At 43.2% G+C, this 17,440-nt stretch overlaps 1 protein-coding gene across 1 annotated transcript in view; it reads left to right on the top strand.

Annotated features, from left to right (window-relative positions):
• PCSK2 (proprotein convertase subtilisin/kexin type 2) overlaps positions 1–17,440 on the top strand; it is a 114,775-nt gene that overhangs the window by 71,819 nt on the left and 25,516 nt on the right. Inside the window, exons 6-7 of the mRNA XM_054383411.1 lie at positions 11,900–11,976; positions 17,252–17,340. Of these exons, the coding sequence (XP_054239386.1) occupies positions 11,900–11,976; positions 17,252–17,340 (166 nt within the window). The remainder of the gene's footprint in view (positions 1–11,899; positions 11,977–17,251; positions 17,341–17,440) is intronic.

Genomic DNA, 17,440 nt, shown 5'->3' with positions numbered 1-17,440 from the left:
ACCATAGATGTTATCAGAGTCTTCTAGGTTTCCACTCAATTAAAAAAGGTGGAACAGCAAAGGCTCTTTCTCCTCTGGATTGTCTCCTATGGCCCTATGGAATGGGAAGAGCCTTTTTCTGCAAAGCAGGCTGGCAGCTTGCAAAAGGAGCATGGTGACATTTAGGTGAGATGATTTGTGTCACATGCAGAGCTGTGTTATCAGCTAAAAACTGGATTTCTCACACTGAGAGATGTTATGCTAACTGCTCTGCTAATGTCCATTATGAGAGATCTGGACCCTAGAAGCTTGGCAATTCCTAGGGCTTGGTGCTTACCAACATCTGTACAGCTGGAGCTGGCATTGCTCCAATGCTGTTGGCCTCTTTAGGAGGACACTCTGATTTCTACTGGCTGTCAAATATCCTCAGAGTACAATTGCTCTGGAATCAGAAAGATACTAATATATTGTTTTCAGAGGGGAAAAAAAAGTCAGCTTATTCTATACTAGAACCACCTGGAAGGGCTAATCTTAAAGTTAAATGCATGCCTGGTGTGCAAGCAGTGTGAGTGGTGCCAAAGAGACTCGCTGCACAAGCTAAAGACTGCACATTGTCTGCAGCATTTGTTTTTCTTTATAATCAATGTACTTAATCAGCTGCACACTGAGAAGGTGCAGGGTGGTTAATCACCTTAATCATTAAGCAATGATATTAATTTTCATTTAAAGCGTCATCCGTGGAAAGTAAATTAGGATTGTTGAAATGAGAAATGTGCAGGGGTGGAAGAGAGCAGATGAGGACACTTCTACACCAGTTCACAGTGTCACAGTACATCAGAGGTTGGAAGGGACCTCCAGAGATCATTGGGCCCAACCCCTCTGCCAAAGCCGGATCACCCAGGGTAGTCTGCACAGGTTTTGAATGTGTCCAAAGAAGGAGACTCCACAACCTCTGGACAGCCTCGTCAAGTGCTCTGTCACCCTCACTGCAAAGAAGTTTCTCCTCATGTTGAGGTGAAATCTTCTATGTTCAATCTTGTCTTATTACAGCATACCACTGAAAAGAGCCTGGCCCCCTCCACTTGACACCTACCCCTCAGATATTTATAGACATCGATCAGATCCCCTCTCAGTCTTCTCTTCTCAAGACTAAACAGCCCCAGGGATCTCAGTCTGTCTTCATGGGGGAGATGCTCAAGTCCCCTAAGCATCCTCATGGCTCTCTGTTGGACTCACTCCAGCAGGTCTCTGTCTCTCTTGAACTGGGGAGCCCCAAACTGGACACAATATTCCAGGTATGGTCTCACCAGGGCAGAGTAGGGGGGGAGAAGAACCTCCCTACACCTTCTGGCCACACTTTTCTTGATGCACCCCAGGATCCCTTTGGCTCTCTTGGCCACAAGAGCACATTGCTGTCCCATGCAGAACTTGCTGTCCACCAGCACTCCAAGGTCTTTCTCCATGGAGCTGCTTTCTAGCAGGACAGTCCCTAAGCAGTACTGGTACGTGTTGTTACTCCTCCCCAGATGCAGGACCCTGCACTTGTCCTTATTTGAACTTCCTGAGGTTTGCCTGCACCCAGCTCTCAGCCTGTTCAGATCTTGTTGGATGGCTGCACAGCCTGACAGGGTGTCAGCCCCCTACACACCCCACACCCCCAGTTTTGTATCATCAGTGAACTTGCTGAGGGTACTCTTAATCCCCTCATCCAGGCTGTTGGTAAAGATATTGAACAAAACTGGACCCAGTACTGATCCTTGGGGAACAGCACTGGCCATTGTTTTGGCTGGTGCTTTTGAATTTGGCTTATGCCTCTCTCCAGGGTTTTTCCAAGTAAAGTTTGTTTGAAATATCTTTTTTTATTTTGAAAAAAAAAATAAAATGTAGAGGGAAGATATTAGTCCTCACTGTTTGCCATGGAGGGATCTGGTGTTGCTTTGCTTTTGTTTCATGGTGTTTGTTGGGTTTTTTAATTACCTCTCTTTTGGCAGACTAATTAGCTTCTGGAACTGGCTACAAGTCTTCCATTAGAAAAATATTTTTGCTAGTAAAGTAGAGTGGTTTATAAATTCAAAGAGTCCACAGGAAAATAAAAGTGAAATATTTTCATTTAGGATCAATTCAGTCTAACTTGAAATGTTTGCTTTCTAGAACACACTGAATTACAAGAGCAGCAACAGCACCCCACTCTCGTGCATGGTCCACATGGGAGAACATGGTCAAAAAAAACATTTCCTGGAGGCAGTGAACACCATGGAATTTTAAACCCAAGTTCAACAAAATGAAATTAAAAGCTTCTTTTTCCCCAAAATGAAAAATACCACATTTTGAGTTCAACTGCTCTTACTGTTTAAGACACTAACCAGTATTGAAATCCCTGAATATCCATCAGCATTGAAATGGAACTTAATTGAAATTCATGCAGCAACCACATTTTGGCTACCAAGGTGTCACCAGGGAAGTATGAATTAGATGGTGTGTGTGGGGAACCCTAGTCCCTCACAAAGCTTCATCAACGTTTTACAAGTGTTAGGGAGAGACTCTCAGCCCCAGTGATGATTTTGGCAAGGAGAGTCTCAAACCCGCTGGGAACTAGTGGGCATGCAACTGGTTTTAGAAGGAAAGTTTTGGCCAAGCCCTTTGAATAAGCTGGACTTGCAGAAGAGAGGCATGAGAAGTCAGGTTTTTTTTCCTTGCAAAACATAGTAGATAAAGATGCAGATGGTTTTCAGTACTTCAAACAGCTTTCCTTCACTGTGCCTGAAAATTAATTTGGTTCATTTGAAATTAATTCTATTCTTTCTGTCCTGGCACTTCATCTTGATATGGTTGTTTGCTTTGCATTGTTTGATTTTAGTCATGTTCATTTATGTTCTCCATATTAATGTTTTATTTCTCAGTACCCGTGTAGGTGGTTAAGATATTTTTAAACACCTGCCCTGTTTCAGGTTGCTTCATTTCTGTCATTCCCAACAGAAGCAATAAGCATAATGAACATCTCTTGGAGGGGAGCAGAAGAGCAGTTGCACCAGGGGAGGGTTAGATTGGATATTAAAAGAATCTTCGTGACTGAAAGGGTTCTCAAACACTGCAACAGGTTTCCCAGGGAGGTGGTGGAGTCACCATCCCTGGAGATGTTAAAAAAAAATGTATAGACATGACAGTTCAGGATATGGTTTAGTGGCCATGTTGGTGTTGTGTCAGTGGTTGGACTCAATGATGGTTTCCAACCAGAATTCTTCTATAATTCTAATCCGACGGCTCATGTATCTCTAGCTACTCACATGCCTTTTTTTTTTCCTTTTATTTCCCCTCCTCCGAATTAGAGAAATTGATGACTTCATTCCATAGTCTGAAGCTTTAAAGCTTTATATTTGCTGCTTGCCCTGAAAAGTTTTAACACTAACTAGGTGCTTAATTTGTTTTATTTTACTAAGGGAAGTGTCTTAGAAATGTGCCTCCCTATGAACATTCCCTAGTACTCCCTAGTACATTGTAGTATACCTTACAGATTCCTGTGCACCTTCTCTGAAAATCAAGGGATGTTTGGCTGGGCAGAAATAGGATTTCTTTTTATTTTTGGTAAGTTAAATTGCTTTTACCTTCAGAGCTCGGGCTCTCAGTAGTTAACAGCTGGTGGTGTGCTTCAGATTTTCTCTGCATCAATATGAAATTGTGGAGCAGGCTGAGAATGCTAAGAGGTGACTTGCGAAGCAGCCTCTGTGTTGTAAGCACAAGTTCATTTTGGCTCCTTGCTTTTTAATATCATCTTACACCTGCCTCAGAAGCTTAGGCTTCTTTCTTTCTTTCTCAACTGAAAAATTCTGCCCAGGCTGAATCTTTTCTGAGTCTTCATGATTATTTTTTGTTTTATTTTTTCATCCTGTTTGACTACATCTCTCTGAGCCAGGCAAACAGCCACAGAGAGCTAGGTGGCATTTAGCTGGATACGTTAGGAGTTGCATTTGTTCACTGGGAAAACAGTCTTGGTACCTAAGAATGGGATTGCTGATTTCTTCTATTTTTGAAAGAAAATTCTTCTATTCTTGAAAAGGTTTGTGATTAGATCCTGTATGCTATGCAATATTGTTGTACTGCCCAGTTGCTTTATCCCCCCTGTGGAGAAAAGAGGCTGTATAATCACAGCCTTTCTTTTGGAAGATGCTTCTGTGCTGAAGAGCAGTAGTCAGCAGTGTAACTCATGGTGGCTTTCTGATTTTGTCTGCAGGGCAAGTAGGGAGGAAATTAGGGGTTGGAAAAAAGTGAAGAGTTTGTGTGATATTGTAGGGGTCTCTAGAGAGGATAATTAGTTACTTGACAAAGGAAATCTGTTCAATGTAGAAAAAGAACACAAGGTAAAATAATCTTAGTGAAGCTTTAACATTTAAACATTTAAAATAATTTACATTTAAAAATAAGGCTGCTGTAAGGATTAAGTCTTTACTATTTTTATGGTTCCAAGCTAAACAGCAGTCACCTGTTCTTTGTAGTCAGTTTATCCTCTTTTGACTTTAGTTTTTACCTGAATCCCAGATTCTTGATGAGTGCTGAGGAAATAGAAGCCAGAGCTTTTTTTCAGCAATAATTGCGAAATGAAATCACTGTTGCAGCCTGCTTTGTACTCACTTGTTCTGTGTCTAAGCAGGGCCTCTGCTGAATACCTGAAACTTGAATATCAGGAGGACTTTTGGCCTCTTCAGTTATTATTCAGGACCCAGCACACTTCTCCTCTCCATTCATTTCAAATTATGCTCAGATGTATTATGCAGTGATTGTTTTGAAAAGGAGGATGGCAGAAAAGTCTGCTCCTGTCTTATTCATTATTCAGCAGCTGGCTGCTAGTTTCTGGCTGAGTATTTTTACTTTCATTATCTACCTTTAAGAACTGGGTAAAAGGCTTATGTTTCTGAAGGGAGATGACAGTATTCAGACAGAATTTGCTCCTGAAGGTGAGGGAGGTGGTGGAAGCCCCCCTCCCTGGATGTTTCTAAGGCTTTATGTGGCTCTGGGCAACTCAATCTAGTGAAAGGGGTCCCTGCCCATGGCAGAGGGGTTGGAATAGATGATCCTTGGGGTCCCTTCCAACCTGACAATTCTGTGATTCTGTGATTTTTGAACACAGCCCTTTACTTTGTGGATATATTCTCAGTTTTGCCAAGGTCTCATATGCAGCTCTGAATTTGGGGGATAGTAATACAGGGCATGTAAATTAGTTCACGTAGAGGCAAAACTATTTCAAAGTTGGAGATTTCTTTCATTTCCATTTAAAAAAAATGAACAAACCAGAAATCAAAAGAGAACAGTGTGCTTCCCATGGCAGAGAGGGCTTGCTGTATGAATACTGACTTAGCAACAGTGCTTCTGTTTTTCATTAGTGACCTTTAAGCCTTCTAGCACCTTTCCTAGGTGAAATATCATGTTGCCTTTTTTCACCTCTTGGTGAGCATAATCCATTTTCCTCAGCTTGTGTGTGCAAACCTGAAATTCAGTTTTCCACCACATGTTTGGTGTTATTTTAGTACAGTTTCTGTGAGATTTTTCTAAGTTGTAATTTGAGCCCAGGGGTTTGAATCATAGAATTGTTAGGGTTGGAAGGGATCTCAAGGATCATCCAGTTCCAACTCCTCTACCATGGGCAGGGACACCTCACACTAGATCAGGTTGCTTACAGCCACTTGAATCAGTGAAGAAATCAAACAAACAACAACAACAAAAAAGGTATCTTTCTACTTCAGATTTCTATGGATTTGCAATTGACTGAAGAGGATAACATCAGATGCCACCTGTATTAAAAATATTCCCTGTGTCTTGGGTTGAGCAGACAGAGAGCTCTTTTACCCCTCCCCAAAGGAGTTAAAGGAAAACATTCCACAAAATTGGAAAGAATTGGAAATGTGAATGGAAACACTATTTACAGGTATATACAAAAATGCAAAATATACAAAGCCATCTTCAGCCTCAGCCCAGTTCTCCAGCCTGGGCTTACCAAAACTTTACCAGGCCAACACCTTCCAAAAACTTTCCCCCCCAGCCAGGCCAAACACCAGGCCTCGATGCCCCCCTCCCGCCCCTACCAGGACCAAATGGCGTAGCGAAAAATTAGCTTTGCCAAGGCCGCAGGAGGCCACAAACCTCCCTTGCATTGCAAGAGAGAAGTGTCTGTGATGGGAACAGAGAGAGGGAGAGAAAGGCAGGACAGGCAGAAATGTCCATACATTATCTATATATGTACATACATATATGTGTGTGTGTGTGTATATATATATATTAGTGGTGCAGGCTGATGGGAATGAAATAACAAAGATGACTCTTTCTGGTGTCCATCTCCTGGACTATCCTGGTCCTCCTGGAGAACCTAAGAACCTCTGAGGTTCTTAATCCCATAGCAACCTTGTTCTTTAACGTCACCAATCAGTCTGTGACTGGTGGGACATGCTTCTTTAATTGTTTGTCTTGGGGGCTAGCATGTGAGCAGAGTCCTGTTTCGGGAGGTACAGAGAAAAAGGAGAAGTAGATGTGAGTTACGCTTCAGAGGCTTGCTGCATTATTCAAGGTACATAATTTTATTACAGATCTGAGCAATGCATGGGACAACTGATTTATTGCTATTGACATGTTTTACATAATGAATGTTTTATACAGAAGACTTTGCTGCATGTATTTTAAGATGTGCAGGACCAATCCTTTAGTAAATGACAGTCTGAGCTTGTTTTTAAGCAGAATTTTTTACATAGGCAAAAGTCATCAATTAACATCATGGTATACAAGCCTTTACTTGATAAGTGATTGAAAGAATCTCATCATCTGATCCAGTACTCTTCTCTTAGTATCTTCTTTGATGGAGAGGCTATAAAGCAAAAATAGAGATAACTCTTAAAATAAAATACCATTCCTCTCTGTACTAGCATTTTCATTGTCTAATAGACATTATTTATATGTGATTGTGGATAGATGGTGACTAAGAAACATCAGATTCAAATTGCTTTGCATCAATGAACTGGTTGAACACAGGGCACAGGATTCACCTCATCCTAGCACAGTAGACTTAGACTAGTGTAAGGCTAGACTGCAGCCTACAGTCAATGCCTAAGATTGATGGCTTGAGTTGCTTCCTGGAGGAAAAAGTATCAGGTAACTACCCTAGATATTGAAAATCAAGTATTAGACACTGCAAGTCTAACAGAAATAACTACCACTGGACTAGTTTGGCATTAAAACAGGAAACTCAATTACCTGGATTGAAAAGCAAAATGCTTTCATTTCAGTGTGCTGTTGCAGATCTTCATCTGCATTTGCTTGGGTTGCTACCTCCTGGGTTCCTACCCTGATTTCATCTCCACGTTAGCAATTTTCTCTTGTTGCCTACTGGAGCCTGTGGAGAATGGCAGAGCACAGATTTTAGTATTCACTTCCCAAAACACATTGTAGTTATCCATCAAAGCAATTCCCTTTTGGTTGGTCTGCTGTTGACACTGATGTAAGTTTGTCACCAGTTTCTACCTTTAAAATAAAATAAAAAAGAAATAAAAAGGGATAATTAAAAAGGTTGATGCTTAGGAATGCAGGGATTTAATCTTTACATTAGGAATATGAAGCAGTCCATTTGTACTCGTCACTGCTGTTTTTATTACCCATTCTACTGCTTCCATGTGTGGGTGGAATATTTCTTCATGAAGCTGAAACTCGCTGTCATTTCTCAAAGACCCTAATGCAGATAAATTGTGCAGTCAGCAGTTGTTTTCTTTCCAAGAATTCTTCTTAATTTTGCACTTTGTGGATGGTTCCTGCTACATTAGATAGCTTTTTCCTTTGAGTGCAGTGATCCAAAAATCAAGCAAGTAAGAGCTACAGGATGTGGAAGCATACTACAGAACTTGGTATATAGCCTTCCTAAAGCAACCTTTCCATGAGCTGGTTACATGGGACATAAACCAGAGCTGCATTTTGCTCTAGGGTGGCTGAATCACTCATGCCAGAATCCCTTTGCCTATCACTACTCTGGACACCTTGGACAGGCTTCTCCTTGGGATATTTTCTATTTTTTGCCTGTCACCATGCAAAGTGGTGAATGGCAAAGAGCAGACTGCCTGGTCATGTTGATCCTCTTCTTCCTTAGCCACATCCTTTCTCCTCAGCAAACCTGGAAGATGCCAAGCCTCTATCTGACCAAGGAGGAAAGCTGGAATGCTTCACACCATCTTATCCCAGACCTCAGTCGTTCCCTCCTCAATTTTTGAGGAGAAATGATCCAGCAGGAACTGATGGTTCTGGAGAACAGGTCTTATAAGGAGTGGCTGAGGGAACTGGAGTTGTTTATCCTGGAGAAAAGGAAGATGAGGGGAGACCTCCTTGCTCTCTACAGCTCCCTGAAAGGAGGTAGGAGTTGGTCGTTTCTCCCAACTACCAAGTGATGAGAGGAGGTGGTCTCAATGTGCAATAGGGGAGGTTTAGATTGGACATGAGGAGAAAATTCTTGAATGAATGGGTTCTCAAAGACTGAAACAGGTTTCTCTGGGAGGTGGTTGAATTCTTGTCCCTGGAGATGTTTAAAAGATGCAGAAATGTGGTGCTAAGGGACCTGGTTTAGCATCAGACTTGATAGAGTTAGATGATGGTTGGAATGCTAGAGAATTCTAGAGTCAAGACTGGTTGATAGCTACCATGGGGTGCTTGTATGTCTGATGATGTCCTGAAAAGTCAGACTCATCCAGACCCACTTTCAGCTTAGGGTCTATGTAAGTAGAACTGCATTTCTTCCAGATGGGAAAAAACCACAGGTGACCCATGACTAAGGTTAACTTCTCATCTCCACAATATTTTTAGAGTGGAATTAAGGTAATTAAGAGGCTGGCAATAGATTGAACTAATTTAATACTGGGTTAGGCCATACTGACCTGACAGAAACAACCTGAAATCACTAGGACTAAGCTTAAGTTGCAGTCTACATAGTTTTCAGGCTATGTCTGGTAGAGTAAGAAAGTTTATTTAATTTGCGATTGAGTAGGTTTCGTCTGCTAGTTAAATCACTCTGAGAGAGTCATCATTTTGGTGTTGACTTTATCATAGGATGTTGCTATCCAGCCTGTCTTGCTAGGAGTAGATACTGCTCTAGTCAGTAAAGAACAGGACTGGATCCTCTGTTCACAAGCTCATTTCTTTTTATTGCCATGTGCTGGATAAAGCCTGACCTCCTGCACAAATGCAGACCTGGACACTGCAGAATCCATACGTCCTCTGTTGCCTTGAGGCAGATTATCTGTGTTTTATGGCTTTTGGCAGGCACACTGGCAAAAGTCTCTGTCAGGATCCTGCCTCCAACAGCAGCCAGGAGTGGATGCTTGAGGAGCAGTATGGTCACCAAGTCAGAAACTGTGTGATATCTACCTGATTATGACCTCCCAGCTTCTGGCATTCATTGTCCTATGAACTGTTGGAGAAAGAGGAAGCACAGCATTAAATAACTCTTCCATGTGTATCTTCCCTTAATTTGTCTAATCACTTTTTGATCTAGTTGAGGGTGCCCCTGCTTACCGCAGAGGGTGTTGGACCAGATGACTTTTGAACGTCCCTTCCAGCCCAGACCATTCTATGGTTCTATGATTTAATTAGGCTGGGGACATCAAATTTTACATGTTTTGTGGGAAAATACTTCTGGTTTTCTGCTGTTTCCCCATTTTCCCCTCTGGTAATTTCTTTGGATTACCACTAGTTCTTGTATTATGTCAAGTAGTAAATAATAACTCCTTGTCTACCTGCTCTGTGCACTTCATGATTTATAGACCACAGTCAAATTCCCTTTTTTTAACCTGGCTGAAAAGTCATGATCTTAGCTCATACAAATCCGTGCCCCTCAAAGTGCTGTATAAGCAGTTGTGGTAGTTAAAAGAGGTAATTTAAACATGCACCTGGGCACAGAGACTGAGAAGCACTGAGAATTTGTGGTTATAGCTGACATCAATTTGAAGGTGTCTTCAGGCTGAAAATCAGGGGTTTAGTTTAGAGATATGGAGAGATCAATAAGGGTGGTCACACAGGAATTCAACTGTGTCTGATCTGGAGAACAGCATCAAGACAGGGATATACTACAGAGTGTCCAACAGAGACTATGAGGATAATTAAGGGACTGAAACCTCTGTCTGATGAGGAAAGGCTGAGAGACGTGGGGCTGTTGAGTCTGGAGAAGAGAAGACTGAGAGGAGATCTTATTAATGATTATAAATGTCTGAAGGGTGGGTGTCAAGAAGGTGCCAGTCTCCTTTCAGTGCTGTCCTGTGATAGGACAAGGGGCAAAGGATACAAAATGGAACACAAGAAGTTCCACCTCAATACAAGGAAAAAATTCTTTAATGTGAGGGAGCACTGGAACAGGCTGCCCAAAGAGATTGTGGAGTCTTCTTCCACACAAGGTCTTCCCCATTTCATTCTGGCACAATATTTTGAGAGTTACGAGTTTTGAATCCAAAACCCAAAGACCAATGGACCATCTATTCCTGCAACCCAAGAACTGAGAGTCTGCTGAAGGGGAATGTTTTTAGGAGCAAAGCTATTCATATCATACACAAGTCTCAAATTATCTCCAACAGCATGCTCAGCCAAGTCTTAAAAAGAATTCAAGTACACATTAATTAAGAATTAACATAATTCTGTTCCTTGAGTGTGGGGTTTATTAAAATATAAAGTCTCTGAACATACACTTGAGATGAAGCTTCTAAACATTTTTAAAAATTTTCAGTCACCCTCTATTTTTTCATTAAGAGGGAAGACAGAACATGGCAATTGACTTTCCGGAACTTTCTAGTTGCTTCTCAGATATAGCATCCAAAAGTTGCTGGGTGTCCTTAACTTTGCTGATAGGGCAAAATCGGGAGTGAGTTAGATTTATATGAAAAGCAGGGACAGGAGATGACATTTTCAGAAGGGCCTAAAAACCACATTTGTGAAGCTGTTCAGCATCTAAAGGACCAAGAAAGGGATTTTCAGGTTTATGTGCAGATTATTAATGTAGTTTTCACACTTGGATTTTGAGAAATTTACAATTTTAGGCATTGAAATGCTTTTAGAACTCTGACTGTAGCACCACAAATGCACCTCTCTTATGGAGACAGACTGAGAGAGTTGGGGCTATTCTGTCTGGGGAAGAGAAGGGTCTGAGGGAGACCTTCTTGTGGCCTTCCAGTATCTGAAGGGGGCCTACAGGAAAGCTGGGGAGGGACTTTTTAGGGTGTTGGGTAGTGATAGGACTGGGGGGAATGAAGCAAAACTAGAAGTGGGCAGACTGAGATTGGGTATTAGAAAAAAGTTCTTCACTATGAGGGTGGTGAGACACTGGAACAGGTTGCCCAGGGAGGTGGTAGAAGCCTCATCCCTGGAAATTTTTAAGGCCAGTCTGGGTGGGCTCTGGGCAACCTGCTGTAGTGTGAGGGGTGTCCCTGCCCATGGCAGGGGTTGGAACTGGCTGATCCTTGAGGTCCCTTCCAACCCTGACAACTCTATGATTCTACGAAATGAGTTTCTCAAAAGTACTTCTATGAGGGAATATCCAAGTGTCTGGTCACTTCCACCACTGTTTGGAAACAGGATTTCACCTTTGTCCTGCCACACTAAGTAGCGTAGCACCTAAATACTCTTGTAAGTGTGGGTGAACAGTCCCTCAGGAATAACCTAAAGTCTGACACCCTCTCACAATTAGCCACAGTACTGGGACACACTCATGGTTCACAGAGGCATTGCACTCCAGAAAGCACCTAGCCTTGCTGGTGAGGGAAATGGCACAGCACAGCAGTTTGCATCCAGCTGCATCTCACAGAATGAAGAGGAAAAGGTTTGCTAATGGTTCATAACTGCCCCTTCAATTTGTGTTCCACTTTTCCCCGCTCATCAGTCTCAATGCTGACTTATTGAACTTCTTTGTGTTTTGCAGAATGCCAAAGCCAGCTATGACTTCAGCAGCAATGATCCCTACCCCTACCCCCGCTACACAGATGACTGGTTTAACAGGTAAATGGATTTTGATGAGCCTGCTCTTCACTTAGGTTTGCTTAAGAAATTGCAAGTATTTGCTAGCACTTGTGAAATGGCTCTTTTCTGCTGAATGCAGTGGTTTCTTAGAATACCAGGTTGGAAGGGGCCTCAAGAATCATCTTGTCCAACCTTTCAGGGTAAGAATATAGTTTAAATGAGAATGCCCAGCACCCTGGCAAGCTGGGCCTTGAAACTGTCTAATGTAGGGGAATCCACCACTTCCCCTGGGAGTCTGCATCCAGTTCTGGAACCCCTATTCCAAGAGGGATCTGGAGGTGCTGGAATGTGTCCAGAGAAGGGCCACGAGGATGATCAGAGGGCTGGAGCACCTCTCCTATGAGGACAGACTGAAAGAGTTGGGGCTGTTCAGTCTGGAGAGGAGAAGGCTTTGAGGTGACCTTATTGTGGCCTTCCAGTATCTGAAGGGGGCTACAAGAAAGCTGGGGAGGGACTTTTTAGGCTATCAGGTAGTGATAGGACGAGGGGGAATGGAATAAAGCTGGAAGTGGGGAAATTCATGCTGGATGTGAGGAAGAAGTTCTTCCCCATGAGAGTGGTGAAAGCCTGGAATGGGTTGTCCAGGGAGGTGGTTGAGGCCCCATCCCTGGAGGTGTTTAAGGCCAGGCTAGATGAGGCTCTGGCCAGCCTGATCTACTGTGAGGTGTCCCTGCCCATGGCAGGGGGGTTGGAACTAGATGATCTTTGTGGTCCCTTCCAACCCTGACTGATCCTATGATCCTAAGTTCTTCACAGAGAGGGTGATTGCCTATTGGAATGTGCTGCCCAGGGTGGGGTGGAGTCACCATCATTGGAGACGTTCAAGAGAAGCCTGGATAAGGCATTTGGTGCCATGGTCTAGTTGATTGCTTAGGGCTGGGTGATAGGTTGGACTGGATGATCTTGGAGGTCTCTTCCAACCTGGTTGATTCTATGATTCTATAAACTGCACACCCTTCCCACAGTGGTTGCCAGAAGAGATACTGTAGTCTCACTACTGCTTGAAAATTAGAGGCTACTTATAACTTCATTTTATTAGGTAACTTCTAAATAGCACTGAACAACTGATTTGTATTTTATAAATGAAGTTGGTGCTTCATTCATACATACTTAAAGTGTTTGAAGGGGCAATGGCTTCCCTAAACTGTTGGGTTTTTTTTCTTAGAATGGATCAAAAACACCTTTCAAAATTTCTTGTCTTTAAAAAACATCTGTGCCCTTAGTTCTGCAGCTGTCCCCATGAAAAAGCCCTTTCTGGCAGGCTCCTAGCAAGATGTTCAAGGGTACAGAGTCCAAGGCACAGCTCTAAGGTGTGTTTGTTACCTGATGATTTCAGCATCCACCATCTCTGCCTCTGCAGCATACTCCTCAGGCTCAGGTCTGAGGCAGGTTATGGCTTGGATTTTCAAAAAGGGCTTGAAAGTATTTTCAGTGAAATTTCCAAATGCCTTCAATGTGTTTGATGTTGCCAGCATTTACCACTGAGGTTTTAAAAATGTAAAAGTTTCAGGGTTCAGTCTTAGTGCTTAGGCTTGAAATATTTTTGGATATTTGATGTGATTTCATCTCTAACTTTGTGTGGCAGCCTCTGAGTTTCTTGTGGGGTTTTTTGGTTTAATTTCTAAAGAAAGGCGTTTTAGTTCTGTCAGAGTGACACAACAAAGAAGTGGAGCAGCTGTGCTTCCACCTCAGACACAGGCTTCCAGGAATGGATGAAACAGATTTAGGAGCTGTGATGTCTTCCTTTGTAGTCCTGCCATTTTTCACCCGAAGCAACATGCCAATGAGATTTCTCCTTGATTTTGGGAAAGGACAGCTGACACTTTGAAACTGGTATGAATCCATTTAGCAAATGGAAAGTTAGAGAAAGACTAGGGCTCTAATTTGTGAAGGTCTGTTGCCTTGCTCACTTTATGCAAAGGATCTTGGTAGGAGAAAGATATTGCTTAGCTCTGGGAGCAGCAAGGAGGAAAATTAAATTTAGCTGTAGTGGGTAATGGCAGCTTCTGTCATTTCAGTGTGGAACTTCATAAACCTGTGTTCTGCCAAGCCCCATTAGCACTGTTTTGCTGCTACCGAGTATTTCGTAGAGGGGCACAGTTTGCAGTCCTCATGCATGCTGCAAGGTGGCCCTGGAGGCAGGGTTACCTCCTAAAGTCTTAAAATGGGCCTCAAGCATCCTGGGTCTGACAAGGGCTCTGATCTCTGGCACCAGATGCCTCTGGCTAACTTTAGGCACCCAAGAGAAGAATCAAGGGCAAGCAGCATGGTCACCTCTGACCTAATCTGTAATTATTGGTTCACAGATGCTATTATCCATCTGTGAGATGAACTGGGAACTGCTTGAAGGACAGGGCTTAGAGAGTTGTGGTCAGTAGGACAGAGTCTAGTTGGAGGCCTGTGGGTATCCCTCAGGGGTCAATACTGGGTCTTTAGGTGAATCTGCCTTGGCAGTGAGGCTGGACTCGATGATCTCCAGAGGTCCTTTCCAACCTCTACCATTCCATGATTCTGTGATTATTGAGAATCATGTTCATAGGTGAAAATATTCTTCACTGTTTTCTATCCCCTTGTTTTAAATGTAGAAATAATAGTGAAAAGGAGAATGTTGGGAGAGAAAATCTGTTTTGTGCCCATGATATGCGTCACTTCGTGGAAACCACGCTGGGTTTATCAATGGCACACGAACAGCAAATTGGGCAAATCTTCTCTTTCCTGTTAATACTTCAGCCAAATGTGTTTCCACTAACTCAGGTGATTTTTAACTCTGCAGCCAGCAGCACACTAACTAAACCCTGAGCTGCTGGAACAGATCTGCTTGCAGACTTCCTCATGTGGGCCAGTGCTCCAGGGAAGTGAGGTGGGAGAGAGGACCTTCTGATGAAATCTTTTCACCAGGAAGGTACTAACACAGTTAGTGTCTCTGGGAGGGAAAGAGCTCCTCTGGCAGCATTACAGATATTTTGTACCCCAGTGTCATACCACAGGATTGGAAGGGACCTCAAGGATCATCCAGTTCCAACCCCCTTGCCATAGGCAGGGACACCTCACACTAGATCAGGTTGCCCAGAGCCACATCCAGCCTGGCCTTAAAAACCTCCAGGGATGGGGCTTCTACCACCTCCCTGGGCAGCCTCTTCCAGTATCTCACCACCCTCATTGGGAAGAGCTTTCTTCTAACATCCAATCTGAATCTACCTACTTCTTGTTTTGCTCCATTCCCCCCAGTCCTATCACTACCTGACATCCTAAAAAGTCCCTCCTCAGCTTTCTTGTAGGGCCCCTTCAGCTACTGGAAGGCCACAGTAAGTTCTTCTCAGAGCCTTCTCTTCTCCAGACTGAATAACCCCAACTCTCAGTCTGTCATGCAAGACAAGTTTTTTCAAAAGCCATTTATTCTGCTCTGTGGGTTGCAGCTAGCCCACAGGTGACTAGATAATGAATGCCTAGCAACAGTATTTTTTTTTTCACAGTTCCTTGAACAAGGGCACAAGGGAAAACCAGCTTGAAAGAAATTTCTCCAGCAGCGGAATAAGAAATCTCTTATCACTTTCCTCTCTGCCCTCTTTGTAAGAGGAACTTGCATGAGATTTTGAGCCTTTTGTGATCAAGACACTGTACATTCAAGGCCATTTTCTTATATAGACTTGCCTTGAAAAATGTACAAGTACAGCAGGAAAAAAGAGTATGTTGCTTCCCATGCCTTTATTAATCTCACAGAATCAAAAAGAATTGTCTAGATTGGAAAAGACTTTAAATTGATTGAGTCTAATCATTAGCCTAACACTGACAAGTCCTTGATTAAACCATATCCCCAAGCACTACATCTACATGATGCTTAAATACCTCCAGGGATGAAGACCCCACCACTTCCCTGGGCAGCCTGTTCCGATGCCTGACCACTCTTTCACTAAAGAAATTCTTCCTAATATCCAGTCCAAGCTTCTCTTGAACAAATTGACCTCCATCTCACAGCAACCTCCTATCAGGTAGTTGTAGAGAGCAAAAAGGTCTCCCCTCAGCCTCCATTTCTCTAGGCTAAACATATTACACTCACTTTTGCCAGAGGTGCTTAAAGGGAGAGAGAGAGGAAAAAAAATAATGATTCAAATAAAACAATTCTGCTGCCTCCTTGGATGGTTCATCTGGCACTCCATAAAGCTTCCACAGTGCAGCTCTGCTAATTGCATGAATCCTTGGCATGCTATGGGAGCAATGCCAGCAATAATGCACAGAGTGGATTGATGCGAGCAGGAGGATGGATTCTTATTTATTCAACATCTTAAAAAAAATGACAGCAACAGAGGTTTCACTAGTTTTTCTGCTGCTGTGTTGTTGTGGTTTGTTTGGTTTGGGCTTGGTTTGGGTTTTTTAAGTAGATTATGTTGTCCATATTTATCTTCTCTCTGGTTTAATTTCTGTGATGAATCAGGGGAAAATGCAACCCACCTTCCTGCAGGACTGCCTCAGAGCCATTGCCAGTTAAAAGGCCTCTGTTAAGAGGTGTTAAGCTCTCCAGAGAGCCAAGTGTTCTTGAAAAGCTGAACCTGGACCTCTGTGTCAGAGCAGAGACCTTTCCCACTTGAGAAATAAAGCTGAGGCTTTGTGAGCTGACAGCTGGAGTGCCTTGTCAGCTCTCCTGGGAATTAGACACTGGAGGGTAGGGATGCATGTGCCCTTAGATCAGCCCAGCCAGGCCACAGCTCTGCTGCTGAGGAGTGCAGTGAGCATTGTGGCTCTTTGCTGCTGCTCTAGCTTGGGATTGTGCTCACCTCTTCTCTTTCGTGGGCAAGGGATATGCTCCTTGCACACATTTGAGCAGCAAAAAGGAGATCAGACTTTGTTCTTTGGGGTTCATAATAACGGGTTTTGTGCTGTCAAGTCACAAAACCCAAGGAATTAATATTGATCTTATTTTAGACTGTTCTGCCAAGGGCCTGTTCTGCTGACTTGTAGCAGAGTTAAAAAGGTCTGAATAACTCTGCAACTTGTTGAAACAGAAGTATGCATGCTTACTTCAGAACATGCGTTGCTCATGCCACAGAGGGGAAGCCAATTATCTCCTGCTTCAGGAGGGAATGAATTCATCTGAGTATCCAAATACAGCACTCAACAGTTTGCCATGGAATAGGTTTCCTCTGGAAAACTGGGAGCTGATTATCAGGCAAAAAAGCCAAGCTTGGGGTGGCCCAGCTCAGTTCAGCCACATGCATGACCTGGTGTTCACGTGGTGTCTCTGTCTTCCCTTTTACAGCCATGGGACAAGGTGTGCGGGAGAGGTGTCTGCTGCTGCCAACAACAACATCTGCGGCGTGGGAGTTGCATACAACTCCAAGGTGGCAGGTATGGTAGCAATTCAAGGTGTAAATGGTCCTTAGGTCACTGTGCCTCAGGCAGAACTTCTGCAGAGACAGGTAGCGTTGCCCGGGACAGGACCGAAGGT

Source organism: Indicator indicator, chromosome 9, assembly GCF_027791375.1.
Source record: "Indicator indicator isolate 239-I01 chromosome 9, UM_Iind_1.1, whole genome shotgun sequence".
NCBI classification, from domain to species: Eukaryota; Metazoa; Chordata; class Aves; order Piciformes; family Indicatoridae; genus Indicator; species Indicator indicator.
This window is presented reverse-complemented; position numbering and strand designations above follow the sequence as displayed.